This window comes from Haliaeetus leucocephalus, unplaced genomic scaffold (genome assembly GCF_000737465.1).
Source record: "Haliaeetus leucocephalus isolate CR32 unplaced genomic scaffold, Haliaeetus_leucocephalus-4.0 Scaffold1, whole genome shotgun sequence".
Classification (NCBI taxonomy): domain Eukaryota; kingdom Metazoa; phylum Chordata; class Aves; order Accipitriformes; family Accipitridae; genus Haliaeetus; species Haliaeetus leucocephalus.
In genome coordinates, this window is record NW_010972437.1 from 12,844,885 (window position 1) to 12,865,353 (window position 20,469).

The 20,469-nt window shown below is 36.8% G+C and overlaps 1 protein-coding gene across 3 annotated transcripts in view; it reads right to left on the bottom strand.

Moving 5' to 3' along the window:
• The window catches only part of UBR3 (ubiquitin protein ligase E3 component n-recognin 3 (putative)), a 120,788-nt gene that overhangs the window by 8,973 nt on the left and 91,346 nt on the right, over positions 1-20,469 (bottom strand). For 2 of the 3 annotated variants that reach the window (XM_010567016.1, XM_010567008.1), the window contains 4 exons: positions 19,429-19,534; positions 11,234-11,331; positions 4,023-4,147; positions 260-367 (listed from right to left, as the gene is read on the bottom strand). In XM_010567016.1, the coding sequence (XP_010565318.1) occupies positions 260-367; positions 4,023-4,147; positions 11,234-11,331; positions 19,429-19,534 (437 nt within the window). The remainder of the gene's footprint in view (positions 1-259; positions 368-4,022; positions 4,148-11,233; positions 11,332-19,428; positions 19,535-20,469) is intronic. The other variant, XR_774298.1, reaches the window with a different exon arrangement.

Consider the following 20,469-nt stretch of genomic DNA (forward strand, 5'->3'; position numbering starts at 1 on the left):
TATGATCAAAACCCACAATTATAAGAAGTATTTATCAATAACTTTCTCAACACAGCACTGGCCACATATGATATTAATAAAAGAAAGATTTACACAGGCAAACTGTCCCAAAGGGATGTGCTTTGATCTAGAAAATAAAGAGTTGTACTGCAGTCTTTAGCAAGATCAGAGAAAAATCATATAACAACAAGGTCGAAAAAATTAAATAAGAGACAGAAAGCAGACATGCTGGATAAATTCTCAAGAGATTTGCCAATACCACTCTTAATTCTTCAGTCTCTCCTTCTTCATATATCTTTCCCTTAGACAGCTCACTAATCACATGACCCAGCAATACTTCCCAAGATTTTTCTCCACTGGATGTATTCTGCAAATAAGAAGGAAAGAAATCTAAAATGCACTGGTCATGAAAAGGAGAGAAAGTTCCTGTAATAGTAACAGCGATTAAGTGCATTTCCTTTTGATCAACACATGAATTTTGACCTACAAAGACACACACTGGTTAAAAAAAAAGAAAAAAAAAGTTTTACAGAAAGGGACTGCATTTAGCTCACAGAGTGAAATGTGAATTGCTGCTTCAATTACATATGTTCTAAACTGAGTGTTATATAAAACCACTTTAATGATGTTGCATTCCCCATGTTTTTTCTGTGAGTATAAAAATGCTTACTTTAAAATTAGGAAGAATCACTTTATGGATACATAGTGTTTTGACAGAATTTGAATTCTAGGACAACTAATGGGCGGGGGGAGGGAGGGGGAGAAGTAACTCTGTAAAACGTACCAACCAGAATGAGTTAGAAAACGCTTGCTATATATTTTAAGTTGAAATGAGTCTATCAGAAAATGGAAAGTTGTGTTTGGAATGAACAATATCTACTACAGATGGAAAAAAATATTTAGTGTAAAAAATAGATAGCTACTTAGCTTTGTGCCATAGCATTTACATTTAAAGGCAACAATTATAGAAAGCCATCAGAGATAGAAAGCAGTATTCCCATAGGTATTTTTCTTCTAAGTCATAGTAAATTCTACCCAGGAAAAACATACATAAATGGATGTGAATTTTGAGCTCTGTTAGTATATCATCAATATAACAAACAATAAGGGAGTGGAACATTACTGGGATTCTTTAAAAAAACATTCCAAAGCAACTACATGAGATTAAATATATAAGAACTTCGGTACGTAACAATGTACATAACTAATCAGTTGGTTTCTTTATTGCATTTCGACATCAATTATAATTGTTAATTTTAGATGGGGTCTTCACCTTTCAGCATAGGGAAGGCAGACTTGCTGTTTATGCTCATAGTCTAAGAACCAGAAGGCAACATATATTTAAGAAGGCAGTTAGGACAAACCTTTCATCTACATTATTCCTGGAAGTTTACTCCACAGGCATTTACAGTGTGCTTCTTATGACACCATAAGGCACCTTGCAAAGGTAATGAGAGTGAAGTTGGGAATCAGAAGTAGAATATCCACCTCTCAGCCCTGCTGAGAAATTGAACTCTTAATGTTGTTGGATCATTTGGCATGAATATAGAGGAAACACTTCAGCTTGTGTTTAATGTCTCCAATACCAAACTGAAATAGATTCACTTGGCATTATCCACAGACAAAAGTTAAGTAAGGTGTGATCTGTGTAGTCATCCTGGGATCAAAATGTCAATATTATCAGCACTTAAGAAAAAGCCAGCCTGAACTATATGTTTTAAACCATCTGGCCCTCAAGAAACTTTAAAGAACGAACTTGGATTCCTAAATTAAAAACCAGCTTCCCTTGTGACATGCAAAGAGAAAGAATTCATCTGAGGACTATGGCTAGGCTCAAAAACAGAAGAGCTGCCAAAGGGCTGGGAGAGAGGAACAGGGAGCTGTGTGATTACCACTGGTTGATGCTCAGTGCTCAGAGGTCTTTCACACACATACAGGGTCCAGGCAGCAACACTGTGCAGGAGGAGGAGCAGGAAATAGGAAAGACATGCAGGGAAGGGCAAACTTGCATGTGGGACTTTCGCTAAGCTTCTGCACTTGGGGTGGATTATCACTGGGGTGGGATGGAAGCCAAGAAGGAAGTAAGCTGTGGCAGTAACATAAGCGTAGGAGTCTCTGAAGGATCATGCAGAGATCACCCCAAGCACATACTGCCAAGCTGCTGTCAGAACTTGGACCTTTGTACACAGATGATCTACACGAGACAGACAAGAGGAAGGAGGAGGATGTTTCCAAGGGAGAGTGAGAGATGCTGTCAGTATAGCACATATGCAGCAGGGAACAGTGTTCCTAATCTACCTCCTACCTCTTTTGCTCTCCCCACTTGGAAAACTGTCAGCCTTCAATGGGCTTCTCACAGAAGAAAAGTCAAAATCCTCAAACTGACAGAAGTTAATCTGTTGTGTTATTTGAATTACACTAAGTCACAACATCCATTCACAGTAACATACTGTTTAATGTGCTACTATTTCTCACTTGGCCTTATCATCCATCAAAGACGGGCACACTAGTGAAAATTCCACTAAAATGGACTGTCTTTAATATCAAGAGAGATGGCTACTTCATAAATCCGTTATCTGAGCCATTATCATAATTTGCAACCCTGAAGTACAAAGTGCTTTATGTAAAGCAAATGCTTTCACATGCTTCTATAAGAAAACATCTTAGTATTAATAGGGAGCAAGCCCACCTACCACATGCCCTAAGTCTATTTTCATACAATAAAATCTCTCACTGTAGACAGAAAATTAAGCATTGTAAATATATGTTCAGATAAACTGCAACCTCTGCTACTAAGAAAAAGGCAGTCCATGTTTATCATATGGACTATGAAAGAATATAAGCTGTAACACTTCAACCTATTTATATGCTTTCTGCCACAAACTTTAAACTCCAGAATTATCTAATGCTTGGGAATCACTTAAGTAAACAGAAAAATGGAAAAAAAAAACCACCCTCACCAGCAACACTCTCAAGCAAATGTTCTTGAAATTCTAAGAAAATGACAATATATTGAAAGAAGGGGGTGGAGAGGGAGCCAACAAAATGCAGTACTGCCCAGTGATCTCAAATGCTTAATGCAAGTCCAGAAAGAAAAATTCCACATAGTAGGAGTTTGGCCAGCAGATACTTTGTCCTTAATACCTTGGAGTTGTGACTGACCAGTATGACAAATCTTAACTTACATGTGAAAAGCAGGTCATGCTTCTCAGCATGCATTTCATTTTACAGCCAACATATTCTAAGACCCAGCTGTTGTATAAAGGGGTATTCCTCTACCCTTTTCCTCTCCTGGCCCCAACACTTTCATCCTTTCCCATGGTCTGGCATTGGCACTCCTCTGACCTGGGAAATCAATCCATGGAGCAGAAAACTAATTGAAGGATTAAATGAATGCCAGTGCAGGGAACTGTATCTTTTGGTGGGAACTGGCATTCAATCAGCTGAACTGAAATAGCAAGACATGCCTTCACTTTATTTGTAAATACCATCAAAATGCAAGGAAACGATAGTGAAATACCTACCTGCCTAGTCTACAAATTTCCTTCTCTGCCGCTTCATCACATGAGCACTCTAGACCACATATTGAGAGAAATTTGTATGGCTAGCCACAAGTCACATGAACAAATAAGAAAAAGACAAGAGTTTTTTCCCCCACCAACAAGCTTGCCTGCTTTTACTGTAAAGGAGTGCATCAGATCAACCCATGGTTTATTTAGGAAGGCTTCAATTTCACAGGAAGGAAAGCTGCATTTACTCAATACCATTGCAACAAACGCAGGACTGAAACTACAGAGATACAGCCTCAAATCTAAAACTCAGTTCTGGAACTAGATATTCATTGTGAAGCTTTTAAGTCTCATCACATACCAAAACCTGCAAAAATTGCGCACACAGAAAAAAATTACTGGATTTATGTGAAGCAGAAGCAAATTATTATATGCAAAGCAAATGTATCTGTTACACTCTTAACCAGAAATACAGAAGCAAAATTTCATAAATGTTTTAGTAAATTAACCAACCTTTTTGAGATCTCCTGACTCTTTCCATGCCATCCTATCTTCAGCACTGCATTTAACAGAAAGTGCTGCCAAGCCTTGAGTATACAATAAAGTGAACAGCACTTTTATAATGCAGGTGAAGTGTTCTGTAAAACAAAGTAAGTCATTTTTAAACACTTGATATTTTTAGCAAATATACTGATTACAGAGTCTCTAGTTATGGAAATTATGCTTCTCAAATGAAAAGGAAGCGCTATACTAAAAGTACAAACCCCCAAAACATACAAAACAACATAAATACATTTACTGGCTTTCAGAAATTACTTGGCAGCCATAGTGAACAGAACAAGTAAAGGGCAAGTAACTTTACACTGCTTTATATGTTCATCTTAATCCTGATCAGCAGTGACTTCCTCCTAGCGACCCGGTGATATGAGAAAATTCTATTTTGTCCAAACGTTACATCAAGTTAAGCTACTGATTACTGATAGCTACAACTAATTGGGCGCTGTAGACGTAAGCAAATGCATATCCTACCATCTCTTCTGGCAATGATTAAACCATCTGGGGTAAGTTACATTCATACAAATACTGGAAAAATTAAGCTCCCAAAGAAATCACTGCAAGAAGGACATTTAGCATACTTCAGTTTCTACCCCTTCACTTCCAGATATGGATCCAGCCATACAAGACTTGCTGCAGATCACTCTTCAGTGAGTACCTATTTACTGGACCTCATGTGAATACAGGAAGAGGACAAAAGACAGACTGTCATTTTAGAAATTACCTGTTTTTGCAAGATCTTTATTGTTTACAATTTTTCATAATATTTAAAGGATTATTATCTCCTACATGTAGGCTGCAGGAGAAAGGCTTTGAAATCTTTTGGCGGAAGCTAGCAACAGAGGCAAAATAAGACTTCCTAAAACTGGAAAAGGAGAAAAGGTGAATGTGATCATTCTCTGAAATGAAGATCTGGTAGCAGTCCTTTTTTCTCTTTTTACTTTAGGTTCTTTTTCCCATCCCAAATAATCTGATTTTTTTTAAATCTAGGCAGATCAAAGAAGTTTTTATCATCACTTATACCACTTGTTAAGCACAAACATAACTATAATATATATCTAAAACAATGTATACAAAAATGAGGGTTCTAAAAAGTCCTCTCAGGCTTTGAAGTCAAGCAAAACAATTTTATTTACATAAGCACCTCACAAAAATTGGGTTAAATTCATTCTTTCTTCCCAAAGGATTTAAACGAGCTTTGTATGTAAAAATTAAAAAGGAGGTAAGGGAGATGAAACTCCTTGCTTCTCCTTTCTTGTATCTAATATCAAAACCCACCACTGGGTTCTAAAACACACACAGTCAGGACTTGAGTACATAATTAAATTTGTGAAATAACAATTGCTTTTTTATGTAACAAATGTTTATAAATCAACACAGACATGGATTTTGAAACTTTTTAATGTCACGGAGGATATACAATATGCACAATTTAAGCACCTAAATGATCATTTGTAACTATGTAATTAAAAGTGTACTTTTTTCTGTATTATCTTCCTATGGAGCTCATGTTAAACATGACAACAAACGCTACTATATTTCATCCGCCCCATTCTACAGCAGGTAGCATTATAATGATTTTTCCTCTCTGCATTTCCCCGGAAGGAGAATTCACCAGATCCCATTACATCTCTAGGCTGTACTTTTTTCTTCTGCTGAAACCTCCATTTTCTTAGCAATCCTCCTCCTGAGGAATAATAGCAGGCAAGCTTTTAGTAAATTTTCTGGGACTGAGATTTACAAGATTTAACCACATGCTCACAGAATTGTAAAAACTGCCTCTTCAGTGCGAGCTACAGTCTATAATTGTAGCTAGAACTGAACTCAAGTACTGAGCTCTATCTCCATCAATAGCAGGTACAAGCAATAGAGATCAATTTTACAGTGTGAAAGCATGAGTGAAAACCACTGCACTTACAGCAGCAAAACTAGACTGCTGGTCAACATTCACCAGTCTGCCATAGCCCACTTCACCTTCTAGTTCTTATTCTGTTCTGCTGAGGTGATTACACAGTGCTCAATGCTGGGTGTCCTAGCACCCTCTAAAACTATTACCTTTTTTAAAATCTGTTTTTTGTTAAATATAATTACTCCTCGTCCCCATCCCCATCTTAATACTAATTGTTCCACCACTGAATACTAATTGTTCAATTCACCAGAAATATTATATCTAGAGTATATCATGTTTTTTAAAATAAATTAATGTCCTTGTATTTACTTACATGTATGTCACTCATAAATGACTATGAACTGCATTTTTGGAGAATGTAATTTTTGGAGAACGCAGAATTGAACAAATTCATCAATTGGACAAAGAACACTCCCGCATCTGGGTCACCCTTAAAAAGTCCTGACTTCTGCACAAACTTCGTCTTACTTTTTTTAGGAAAATATCACAGGAGCAGCTCAGAGGCAGCACGCTGTGTAATGAGCGCCAAGGCTTTGAAAGCAAGTATTTTGTAGTCACAAAAACATCCCGTGGGAGACATACTAAAAACATCAGCCAGAGGATCAATTATCTTTCATTACTATGTGTTCTCTCTTATTTGTAAAATGCAAATTATTTGACAGCTGTAGGTATCCATAACGCTAGAGCTGTTACATTCTTGTCTACTGCAAAGAGCAATTTTATTTGCCTTTCCACAGTGCGTGCGTGGGGGCTGCGTAGCATTTTCGTGCTGCCCCCCAGTGAAGGCTATGGTTTTGCTACATCACCTTTTTGATTTAATAATTCTAAAGATTGCTAGTATATTTGTATGCCATGGAGTAAACTGTGTAAATGCTGTCAGTCCCTTCTGTTGCAGATGAAATACTGTGCAACATTCTGCACTAAAACGCAGTTAGGACTTCTGTGTTTGTACATAAAAAACCTAATCTGATATTCTGACAGTCTATAAGTTATATTATTATGGCTAGGCCGTTATAATAAAAACAGAGGCTAATGCAGAATTTTTGTACTTATTTTTGAATAATATTGAGAAATGCTTTTATGTTCCTATTTTTAAAACTTTTTTAAACAAAACTTTTTGGAACCAAATTACTTCACAGCATCCCATCCCATTATATACGTTAAACAAATCCCCTTAAAAATAAAGTTTATACAGGAAACACTTCTATAACTCTAATTTTAACATTAGTGCAAGAAATGTGCAGATGAATAAGTGTATTACTAACAATATGCATCTTTTAATTTCAATATCAAATTAGATGATATAGGCTGGCAGGCAATGACTGCGGAAAAAATCCACAAAGCAAACTAAATGCAAAATTAAGGACCTAGGATCTTTTGTAGTGAATTCAGAAGGGCGTCTTTATATAAATAATGTTTGAAAATATTCTTCTTAATCTAAAGCTTGAACAGTTATTTGAAAAAATAACTTCAGAACAAAAGGAGACAGCACTGAACTTCAGATAATCCATGAACGGTATATTGAAAGTTCTAGGATACAGATAAAAACTTCAACTTCCACATTGAAATTGGATACTATTCAAGTTGATTACATTCATTCTATATTTAGTCAAGATCCTTATCCAATCATTAAAGAAAAAGTGCTAGCGTTCGCCTGAGTGCTGCTTGCTGTATTTTTGTTGCATGCCATTGAAACTCTATAGAAAAAGAATGTGTCAGAACATTCAGGTCAGGTTCTTCAGCATCTGGGCCTTATTAGAATTACAAAAAAAGGGTCTGAATTTAGGTGTTACACACCAGAGAAGAAAACCTTTCCCACAGTCCACAGAGGTCTGGCTAAACTCTTAAAACCAGCTTTCAAGTTGGAGCACATCCACCACGCCCAAATCGTGGATCTCATAAAAGCAGCACTGTGGCCTATGTTAGAGCAACGCCAAGCTGTGTAACAGCATGTTGGCAAACACCCATGCTGCTGCATGACCCTCCTTGCATATGTGGCACCAAGCACAGTGTCAGGCAATTGATGGCCAGTTGACCACCAAATTCTATGCGCCTACTAGCCCCAGGCTCACCCAGTCCCCAATTTTTAAATACTTTGCAACAGTATGATATTTTCTACGTTCAAAGCAAAGCAGAAACTGAAATCACTGGAAGCTACTCTGTGCTTCTAGAAATCTGGGCACAGGAGTCCCCAGTCAGGTACCGAGAAAATAAATTTTTTTACAATTGATGGTAACAAAGAAGAATGTCCAATTTGAATTAAATTACTTGTTCAGCATATAGAAATTGTGTTGCAGAAAGGGGTGGTGGAGGATGTTGAATTCAATTTACGAGGACAGATTTAAGTTTTGTTAACTACTGAGCCACTGTCTCCATTTCTGTACTGCCTTTCTTCATATGCAACACCATTTTCTATTTCTGTAAGAAAGGAGCTAGAGGTTCAGAAAATGCTCATTTTCTAGAGTCCCAACTCACAACACCATGAACACTGTCCATCCTCTACACAACTGCCACAGAATTAAACCAGAAACGCCTATGTGGATTATTACGTGTTTAGTCTTGCACAATTTCAGAATGCTGAGCATATGAAGCCTTTAAAAGGCTTTAAAATGTTCTAGTGTCAAACAAAAAAAAAATTAATCACAAATGGTTTTAGTATCTTGAACACAGTGTTTAATTTGCTGGTTACACTACACAGGAGGTACACACTATCTTCCTCATTCCCTTCTTTGTAAATTGCGAAGTGCTTGTAAATGCTCTGACCTCCACCACAAAGTTTCTCCCGTAAAAAAAAAAATTAATTTGTAGTGTTCTTTCTTTGTGATGTGTTCAGATCAATTTTCCTCTCTGAATGAAGAGGCTGAACAGTAATGGCATTTTTATTGCTTTAATCGATGTTGGACTGAAAAAAGATACCAACACCCATCCAACAGATAATAGGGTAGTTAATGCAATTCCTAGTGCTATATCTGAAGGGCATGAGATGAAGTTTGGGTCCTCCTCACAGAGCACTGGGTATTTTTAAAACACACTGTGTAAACAAAAAGGATTTTGAGTATGAACATGAAGAAGATTTAATAGTTGATTAACAGTTTTAGTTTCCTGTAAGGATAAAATAGGGTTTTTATGAATACATCAACATACCTAATAAATGATGCTGCAAAACCAGTACCATTACTGGAGAGCATCCATGCTAAAAGGGGAAGAAAATCTTTCATGGATTCTAAACCCTACAGATTCTTCCTTCATTATTAGTGTTCTAACACCATTACCATGGCATTCTGCACTACACTGCAACACCACCTCTTTTGCAATGTAGTTAAGTCTACTGTTAAAGGAATATACTGGAAATATCTGTCAGCACACACAGGCATCAACCTTCTGTCTGCATACTTATGTCCAGCCAAGTCCACAGCTCCTGCACCCCACAATCACGCCAAAGCAGCACAGAAAGTTCAGGAAGCAGTAGGGTCAAACATAGATTTTGTTCACCCCTATCACTGACCTGCCACGTGACCCTGCACAAGCCATTTTACCTTTTCATGCCTCAGCTCTCTACCAAGAATTAATGATATCAAATTCAACTCTTTGACCTACGCACCCATTACAAAAGTTCTAAACAAATTTGTTATTACCTATTTTTCTGAACTGCATTCTACACCTCAGGACAAAGAAATCATGAAAGACTTTTTTTATTCTGCCTAACCATTTTGATGAAACAAAAATTAGAAAGTTCAATGGCAATTTATTTCCAATTTAATGCTTCGTAGATTTGAAGTGGTTACATTCATCTTCTGCCTGCCACTTGCCATTTCCCTTTCAACTGCAACATAGGCTAAACCTAAGAGCAAAGGCAAAACGTGCTGCTGATATGTGGTATGTTACAGAATTCTCCACAGGATGCTTTACTATTAATTGAAAGTTGTATTTCCTAGGATAAGGCATACTTTCGTAAATTGTGTTTTTCAATGCTTGAATATAAACTACAAAAAGACCACTGTTTGTACTCTGGCTTCACCACTCCCTTCCCTGTTATTTCAGAAGATGTTAGTCTTGTTAAACTTTTGTTTACTGCTTTTATTAAGTCCTTCCAATAAAAGTTAATTTAAGTTAAACTGTAGTAAAAACCAAAAAAGTTTTTTTTGACAATAGGCTTCCTATTAAAAAATACTTTATTGTCCTGGTATTTTCATATTCTAATAATTTATTGGACATACTTAATCCATAAACACATACATTGAATTGAAAAACCACAACCCGCAATGTTAACAGATACACGCAGAGTCACATGAGCTGAATTTGAACATTCAACAGTGAAGACTGAACACCCCTTAAGGACAAACGGAATTTCTACTATATTTTGTAAGTTAGGTGTATGCATGAAGAGCAGTCCCTGTATTTACCTATTCACAAATTACCAAAACTTAGTAGACATCAAAATTGCCACACAGACCCCAAAGCAGATACTCTGTTCCTTGTCAGTGAAGTAGTAAAAAGATACTTGTTTGCTCTTGTTTTAAAATAAAGGTATTTTATAATATATATTTTAAATATTATTTAAATAATGTTATATAAATAATGTTATTTAATATATAAACTATAAATAACCAAGCCAGAGACCAGAGGGTCTGAACTACACCATCTTCTGGAGCATACACTGTCTATTAGCAAGATGGACCAGGTTCAGCTGTTCCTTTTATAGAAAAAAAGAAATTTAGGTTTTAAATCAGTTTTGATTTTAGTAAGGAAAAATCTGGTTCTTAAATATCTATTTAATATTTATTCCAAATTATACTATATGCTCTCTCTATTGAAGTTGCTGCATTACAGCAATTACCATCTTCATATACAACCTCCTATTATGTAAGACTGCTGCAATTTAAACTCTGAAATTCAAACTAAATTACAATCTTTCACCCTTAGTTCACTCAGTTCAACTTCAACTACTGAGCTGCCCCTCTAAGCCAAGAGATGAAGGTCAAACAAAGGACACTTTTCCTTCAGTAAAAGTACTTCGTAGTTTTGCTCAGCTCTTCTATCTTTACTGAATAGGCTGACTGATAAGGTGAGAAGACAGGGGACACAGATAAGCCTGTCAACCTGCAACAAAAACTTCTGTTCAATGCCACCTTCTGTAGATAAGGCAAAAACATTATTTTAGAATACACAGTAGACCAGCTATGATTTACCATCCTGGAAATCACCATGAATGCAGCCTCATATACACAATCATCTAAATATACGTATTTTTGTAACATACCTTTGTGCAATGGTTGAGGCATGGTTAAAATCTGGATAAGCAAAAGGGATGAGACATCTCTGTAAAGCACAGGAACTTCTGGCTGCTCTTCACTTAGCCTGGAAAGAAAACCCAAGAAAATCACTTCTGATACTATAAAGCCATTTTTCATTTTCATATTTTATTTTTCTTTTTGTTTTAAATAGTATTACATTTGATATCAAGCTTACAGAAGCCAAATACCTGACAATTTGCTAACTGATCTCGATTTTAAAACCGTTTAATGTTACTAATGGATTGTAATAACTCATGAGGAAATTACCATTTGGGTACCTGATGCTTGTTAAAGTATTTTAAAACTTTCCAAAACTGCCTGAACTAGTTATTTCTATGTACAGATTGAAGGAACATCCAGTATTTCACTTTTAGACCTTACGTTCTAACACAAGAAAATACACGGCGTAGTAACATAATAATTTAATTGGTGTTCAAAGCGTGGCATTTCACAAGTATACATATATCCATGCTGTAACAACAATGAATCCTCAAATTACAGGGATTGCTCCTATTGGAAAACATTGAGACCTTAGAAAAGGTATTTCTTTTCTCTATGTAAAGAAATGGAGACTCAAGCAGCCATCACAGGTGGGATTATGCAATCTTACACACAGTCTTTATTAAAAACCCTATATGGCTAGGATGACAGCAAATAAGCACATAGAGAGATACTGCAAACTTTTGAACTATTGAGATTCACTGAATGAATTAACATCACCTTGTAGACTTATACTTAAAAGCAGAAAATATTTGCAGATAGGAAGTAGTATTTTTCTAGTTTTGTGTAGGAATAGCCAACAATACTCCAACCAACAATATTCTGTAGGTTCTGAGTCAAAAAGGCAAAAAATCAAAATGGCAAAAAAAAAAAAAAATCATTCTCTCCTCTTTAATTGATATGGAACGTGTAGGAGATCTCAAGCAGGAGCAGTTGGTACAATGCGATATGCATCCTCCATTGTCACCTCCCCCCTTCCGCAACATTCACAGAAGAAAGTGCTATTTGGGTTCTTATTCCCATTTGCAAACAGTGGTGGTGCTAGCTGTTCGGCTGTTGAATGCCAATGGAGTAACTGAGGAGGAGATATCTGTTTGAGATATTTATCTATACTACTACAGGAGCTATATCGTGAGGCCCTAGTACAACTGACCCTGAATCTCCCACGGAAAACACAGTCCTCAACAGCTTCTTACAAATGGATGTAAATGTTGCGAAGGAAAGCACCACAGGCTACTGAGTTCTTTTCAATCGCTGTGTCATTGAAATGCTGTCCTCCTGGAAAGACATTTTCTTTCTATCGCTTCTTATGCTTTTTAATCTTTTTTTCCTCCTCTTTTGCCATTCTTCTCATTGGTCAGAAACTGCAGGGAAAACAATTCTCCCTCTCCTGGCAGGGGCTTCCCTTACTGAGGACAGCTATAGGCCTCTACGCCATGTGGCACTTCACTGGGCCCTCCAGAAAAACTGCCTGAGAATGTCAGGAAATCAAAACACATCTGCCTACTACAGTTTCAAGGTCAGCTTCATGCTTTGTTCCAGCAATCTTAACTGTCCTGCAGGTAAACAACAACTGATAAAGTGCTAGATAGCTGTACTGAAAATATACATATATCCTTATTAAGATCTACACCCAAAAGCACAGCCTCACTCTCTTCCTTTTGGCTGTTCTGCAAGACATTGTGGAGCACAGTTTCCCAGCGAGGCTTTCTTAAGCCCTGCAGCAAGTGCCCAAGTTTCTGTACAACCAGAATCAGACTGAGGAAAGAAACATACAGACAAGACATTTAAACCCTCTTCTGTCTCAGCTCTGCCCTTTCAGAGCACAACTGGTGAACTATTGTTGGATCCAACTACTGCCTCTCTTCCAAGAGCACCAAACTCTTCCTCTGATCCAACTCAGCTGGCACTGGCTACTCCAATAGCTTAGTTGATGCCTCTGTGAAGACACCAACTCCCCTTGGTGCCATCTACCACACACACAGCAGACAAACTGAGCTCTTGCAGACCACGTACTGGAAAAGGTTGTCCACATGCAGTGGGATGTGGATGCACGCATAAGATCCTTAGTGCCTTCTAATAGCTCTGGGATCCAAGCAGTTTATCACCTCTGAGGCACATAAACATGATGCTGCTTTTGGAGAAAGACCCCTATATAGCTACTGATTTCATGAAAACTCAGCCTTCTCTCTACAAAAGGCACTGTTAGGAGTCATCTGTGACAAGAATTTTAACATGAAGAAGCAGTCATATAAGAGGAGGATTAAAAGAACACTTTTCGTCATACTAAGTGTGTTACCCAACTATATGTTTTCTAACTACTCTCCTTCCCCTGTCTCCCAGCTCAGTAAGGCACATTCTGAAACAATAGTTTTATTACATGGCTAAAGTTTCTGGTCATTTTATGCAACACTCTCAACTGCGAGAATGAGCACATATATATTGGTTGATCGGTCATATAAAATGAAGTCACAGAAAACACGGTCTAACTGGTCCTTTTGAATTAATGAACCCAAAGAGCTACAGAATAAACACTTTTGCTATAATCAATCATTTCATAAAAGGATTGTTTTAAAACACTGTAACGTAGATAAATATACATATTTATATATGGGAGCATCCTAAACAAAAAACAAATTTCTAAAAATCAGTATATTGAATCCTAAAGGAGACAAAGGGGGCAAAAATTTGTATCACACTACCAAGTCTCATTTTCAAAATTATACAGACAATGAAGATGCTAATCTCACTAAGTCTCTCTAATTCTACTTTTACCTATGGCTAGTTCTATTTTATGATCTATGACACTGAGTTTTAAAATAACCCTCATTATGTAATGACTTTAAAGCCATGGACATCTCTTAAATTACTTCTCACCTTTAGTTTTTGATTTATATATAAAATTTGGGGAAAAAATTAATTTGGAATAACATTAGGATAAAAAAAGATTAACTCCCTCTGCACATTTAGTCGAATACCTCTTTCCGAGAGGGGTATCAGCATCAATATCATTTAACAGTCATGTAACAATTAGGTCAAATACCAGTTCTGACAAAATTAGGAAATATTCTTATATATACAGAATACCGTGATTGACTGGCAACATCACAAATAAATGAACTCATTTTCACATGCAGGACCAACTAAATTCTTTGTCTAATTTATTCATTTCATATGATTTGGGAGAAGTAAAGCTACATTAAGTGTCAGGGTTTCAGATAAGCTGCTTCCGTTTACGTCAAGCGCTGCAGCATATGAAGCATTTAAAAACTGCTCTGTCATTTGTTAAGAGCCTAAGCAACTTCTTCATTATGACACCGAAACTGAATTTATAAAATGTGTTTAGAAATGTGTTTTATGGAAATTGCCCATCCTGTTAATCCCCAATGCACATATGAAAGCTCAATAAATCTGACCTTACAGAAAATTGTGCCACAGAAGCACTGAATAAAATGAAAGCAAGAACAATTTCAGATGGGACAAAAGTAATCTAAAATTATTCAAATGTATTATAGTTGTATGCTGTATCCATTTAAAAAAGGGGGGGGGGAGGTGGAAATAAACTGCACAGTGCAATATAAACATGTATCAAAATGAAAAATGAAAAATGCATTGCTCAACTTTCTCCATGGAATTGACCTCTCCTCCAGTCCAAGGTAATTGGGCTGCGCCTCTCTCTGTGCCAATACCAGAGCTGTCTATCAGCTGACAGCTCGGCAACTCTGCTTCTGTATTCTGCATCCTCTTCCTGATAGAGGTTATACAGGAATCACTTCTTTGGGAATGGATACAGAGGAATAGAAAATTCTGTTCTACTTTGAAACGAGGAGCATTTGCTTATGGCCTTTCCTCACATATATGCTCCCCTTCCCCTCTTCTCTCAGCTAGAGACACTTAAAATGTTTGTTTGATGCTAACTCCAACTGATGATAGAGTTAGAAATTCCATAAAGAAAGTGGAAGTTTTGAGCTTCACACCTCTTCAAACTGTCAGATACAGAAAACTTGAGACACAGGGATAAGGATACAGCTAAACAAAGGCTTAATCAACTAGGGCAAATTTATATTCTCTTCAGTATTTGCAGGATGAGAAATACAGCCCACAAATCCTAGCCTGCAGAAAGGTCAGAGTAATACACAGCTTCTGATGTTCGTGATAAGAAAGCAGAATTCTACTATTTGTTCTGGCTACACTCTAGGATATAACCAAATTTCATATTTGCTCTCCATTGTGTCACAGCACATTTTACAGGTCAGTTTTTCTCATTACACAACACACGATTTCACTGACAGTACTAACATTAGGCATCTCCCATTCTCTCTTTCACCACTGTGCCCCCAGTGCTCCTTTGTCACCTGTTCCCAAACTTACTCAAATTAACCTTTTTAAACACAGACTAGTTCCTTGACTTTGTTCATGATGCAGCTTGCTCAAGTTACATCAGCACAGCTGAAGAAGATGGTGAGTTACAGCATAGGGGAAGGAAGAAACAGCCAAGAGCAAGTACTCCCGAAGGTGCCATTACTGCTGAAACCTCCATATCTGAACATACATCCTGAGACACTGGTGTTTCAGGCAGGTTTTGTGTGTTTATTGAATAGATAACGTAAGTCCTGTTGCACCATGTGTATGTATATACCACCTCTTGCACAAACCTTAACTAAACCCCACTGTCCCATCACCCTACTCTCTGTCTGCCTTGGACTATCTTCATAAAAGCTGTTTTATTTTTCCCATTTCACAACAGTTTCTGTGACGGAGATGTGACTTAAAAGGTTCCAATGCACAGTTGCTCATTCCCATCCCTGTGCTGCAGTTTGTTGCTCCAGTATGACACTATAAACAATCACCAAAGTGATCTAGCTTAGAACAAAACAACAGCAAAACACTTTAGTAAAAATAACCCTGATGTAAGTATACCTCAGCATTTGAGTTTATCATGCAGTTCCCCCCTGCAAGTGCTTCTACTGTGAAGATCCTTAACGCTTTACCGAATCATTCTTTGCCAACATTTTTGTCTGTCAAAACAGACACAAAAATTTCAGGTTTTGTAGAGATGTAAATTTAAAAAAATGCGTATCATTCATTTCAGGTTTGCCAATCCTGAAACTCTGGCTATTTGGATTAGTCCATTAAATTCACATCTGGGTTTAGTAATTATTGCCTGCAGCTGCTCCTTCTCCGCCCCCTGCCAGAAGCTATTATTCCCCACTTACACCACAATAATTGTTTATTTGATCACCACTGAAACCAGATCTACCACTAGTAGAACAATTTGCTTAACCACAGCCTGTGGGACCAAATGTATATTAAATTTGACAACATGAACTGCACAAGAGAAAGAATCCACTATACCGTTCACAGTTCATCATTAGCTTTATCTTTTTTCTCCCTCTTCCTTCAAACAGTTCCCATTATTTGGGCCCTTTTCGATAGGGTATCTACTTGCTCAGAACTTCCTTATTTCTACTCTACCTTGGTGTGACTGCATGAGCTCCTTCCTACCGTTCCTCTCAGCTGCCATTTTCAACTATGGAGGGATCTAGGTACAATTGTAGAAGATGACACCAGGCAAAACCAGTGGCTTTGGGAAGTATAGTAGAGCAATTCTGAGAGAGTCTTTAAAAATGACTTTGATCAGTTCTCCCAGACACATGAAATCTAAGGCATGATTTATGAATAATGATACCTGGGTTGTGGAAAATCAAGCTAAAACCTGTGAGCTCTATAACTGGGTAGATATAATTGTAAATATTTATGTATTTAAATAAAGTAAGTACAATTAAATAAGGGTGAAAAGATAACACAATGGCACTTGTATCCCATAGATTATTTTCTTTCTCAGTTTTGAAAATTACCTTTTTAAATAAATAAAGATGCAACTAATTTCTCTGGAAAATTGCTTTCAACTGAAATAATAATTTAAAGTAAAAATTAAATAGAAAAATATAGCACGTTGGTTTAAAGTTATTTTGCTCATGTGACCTTCCTGATGTTAAATTGTTTGGAATCATAGTAATGTAGTCAGATAATATAGATCTTTTCCTGACTCTTTTTTCTACAAGTCTTTACTTAGTCTCATGTAACAGTCAGGCTGATGATTCACATTACTTGGTTAGCTTCAAAATGGCAGAGTGCTAGCCACATCTTAAATCTGCAGTGGTATTTCTCCACCACCCTCTTAATCTTCCATTTACAGCAGTGTATCACCTTCTAATTGATCTGAGCACTCTTTCCTGTACCTGCAAAAATTTGGTATTCTGGACTTCTCAAAAGGCTGTGTGACTCTAAAAAGTGTGCAATTAGATCATACACACCAATCACATGAATGCCATCTTCAAGTGAAACTACTACTTCAAATTTCAAAAATATAATTAAAGATACCCATCTTATGCTCTAATTTATACATTAAAAACATGTCCCCAAGTTGCCGCCTCTGCAGCTTTTGGGGGCCTGCAGACTAAGGTAGAAAAAAACATTTTGAGGCATGAGCAAAAAAATTCCAGCTTGATTGCATCTCTGCATCTCAACAGTAAACTATTCTATGGCAAAATGGATGATCTCTCAGTTACAGCCTCTTAAACCATTTAGGACTTAGTGCCAAACCAACACCAGCAAGTCTACTAAGAAACCTTGAAAACTAGTGCAGAATACAAGAGAACTGCTCAAATGCATTCCCAACATGCAACACCTCCTGCAAAGCAAGCCATTTATGGTCTACAGTACCATTCATTTCAAAGTGATTCAAAATATTGCCTAATGAAATCTAACTTGCAGCAACCTAACCTTGATATGACCAATGCATGGTGAATTCCATCAAGTCTGTAAAGGCAAAAAAACAGTTGCACGTGCAGAAAAAGCAGCCCCTCTGTTAACAGCTGCTTGCAAAGACAGCAAGCTCTTCAAATACCAAAATAAGAAGTGCATGATCAGGCCCACAGCCATTCTGACTGTGAACAGCCTATCAACACGATCTTAATTTTGCCTGGTATAACTCAGTCAACCATACATCAAATTTATTAACCTTGTTCCACTGCTCAATCTAGGTCAGGGCAGAATTGCACAAAAACATACTCTCGAAGCGGTTTGAATGCATGCTGAATAACAGAGGTTTTCAGGTTATAAAATTCTGGATGCTTTGTTCTGCTAGTGGTTTATAAACTAAAATCTAGTCCGATTACTGCAATAACCTAATGTTGATTGCAAAAAAAGGCCTGGGTCCAAGAGGACAAACAGTAAAATCTCAAACTAGAAGCAAGCACAAACGTTTTAATAATTTTTCCTAATTTGCAGATTAGGATTGTGGCATCGCTATCCTAGATGAATTTTTGAAATCCCATGAAGTTTTCCACCTCATGCTCCTAGAAACACACTGACAAATACACAGCTGGATAGGCACTAAAAAGACAGTCTTTTCAACATCATTGCAAGCTCCAAAGTGGAGACCTTAGCTATGAAGAAGATGCTCAAGGTGCTGGAAAAAAAAAACAGTTACTGTTTTCCTCTTGTGAGGAAAAATAATCATATGGTTTTAGGCAAGAAACCTTTCTTCTCACTGTCAAGGTAGAATCTGAAAAGTGAAGGGTCTTAAGTCAAGTAGGGAGATGAGTCCTTGCAGAGCACAGTTACATGGCTCCATTTATTATATTGTTAATCCTTGTACAGCTGTATATGTAAGGTTAATGTTTTAAAAGCAAACTCAAGTAAATAACTTGTTCAAAATAATAAGCATGATGAAAATTTTTAGCATGAAATAGAATTAGTTCTCACATATATTAGGCCTACTTATGTTATTTCTGTAACAGCTATTAGTCATTGCACAACTTTCAATAAACTATTTATGAACTTAATGTAAATTTTGTCCAGCAGCTGTACCAAGAATGGCAGTACACCTATCCACTTACCCAATACTATTAAATTGGCATGTGCTTAAGCTTACAAGTGGTGTATTTAAGCTTCAACTCAAAACTGGAATGTGTCATATTTTATGGAAAAGAGATTTGAAAATTATTTTTACAAATACATACATACAATTTTTAGATAAGTTCATCAGCCTACCTCACAGATAATTTAAATTAATACAGAAAGTTACCCAAAGTCCCTCTGTAAGGATGTTTCTTTCACAAGGTAAAACTGATATTTGGTAAATTAAAATACTTGCTCTGAATTTTTATCCTGCATTGGCTGGGTTAGTTTTCTCCAGGGATTGTATGCAGAGTCTATACTGTAGAGGCGCATGTGCATGGCCAACACATGGAACAGTTGATCTGAAAGGTGAAGAAGATAGATTGCTGGTTATTATGTACAATAATATGAAGTATTTTACATTAAGTTGGCATCATTTTACAAGATTCTGAAAAGTCTGTCATCTCATTTCAAATAAACTGGTACCCTAACAAGCATCTTTTTAGGGTTTTTAAAATTTTTTTAAAAAAGGTTTTGAAAAGAAGTAAGATTTCAATAGAAGGCCGTGAACATATGCATGTATATGAAAAAAATTTTTTTTTTCCTCTCCTTAAATTCTAAAACAGAGAAAGGCTGTTTAGAAAGCTTTGACCACATCTCAGACATTTTAGTGCTTGTAAAACACCAGCTCCACGTACTTAATTATAGGTATTTTTAAAAATCCTGTTTCATATGCTGTTATGTTGCTAAGGTTCCATGCTCCCTTCACGTCCCTCTCTAGCTTATGCCAGGAGCTGTGATTTCCTAAACATCTCTTCTAGACAGAGACTGATACAATTTTAACACACAGCTTTTACTCCTCTCTCTCACAGTTAAGTTCTGTGCCCAATGTATTTGAAATTAATCAATTAACCTAAAGTTTCTAGAAGTTCTGGCCTATAGCAGTATCACTTCGGCTCTTCACTCTTAAAAGATTATTATTCTTTCTGCTTTCATAAGGTTATTTTGTAGGTAACTTTTGGAAGAGAAAAAACCCCAAACTTCCGACCACACACAGTGACAGTAAAGTAGCAACAGACTTTATAACAGCACAGATTTGTCTAGACAATGTGCAGGCAAAGTTTGCTGATATTCATCAACTCCAAACCTTCTGTACATCCACTGTGTCAAAACTATCATTTGCAAAACATTTCTAGAACCTTTTGAATGAAGGATGCTTAGTTTATTAGTCATGCACATTACTGCAGTATCATATATTAAAATGCACAGTTTTCATTTCTCTACAAATCATATGATC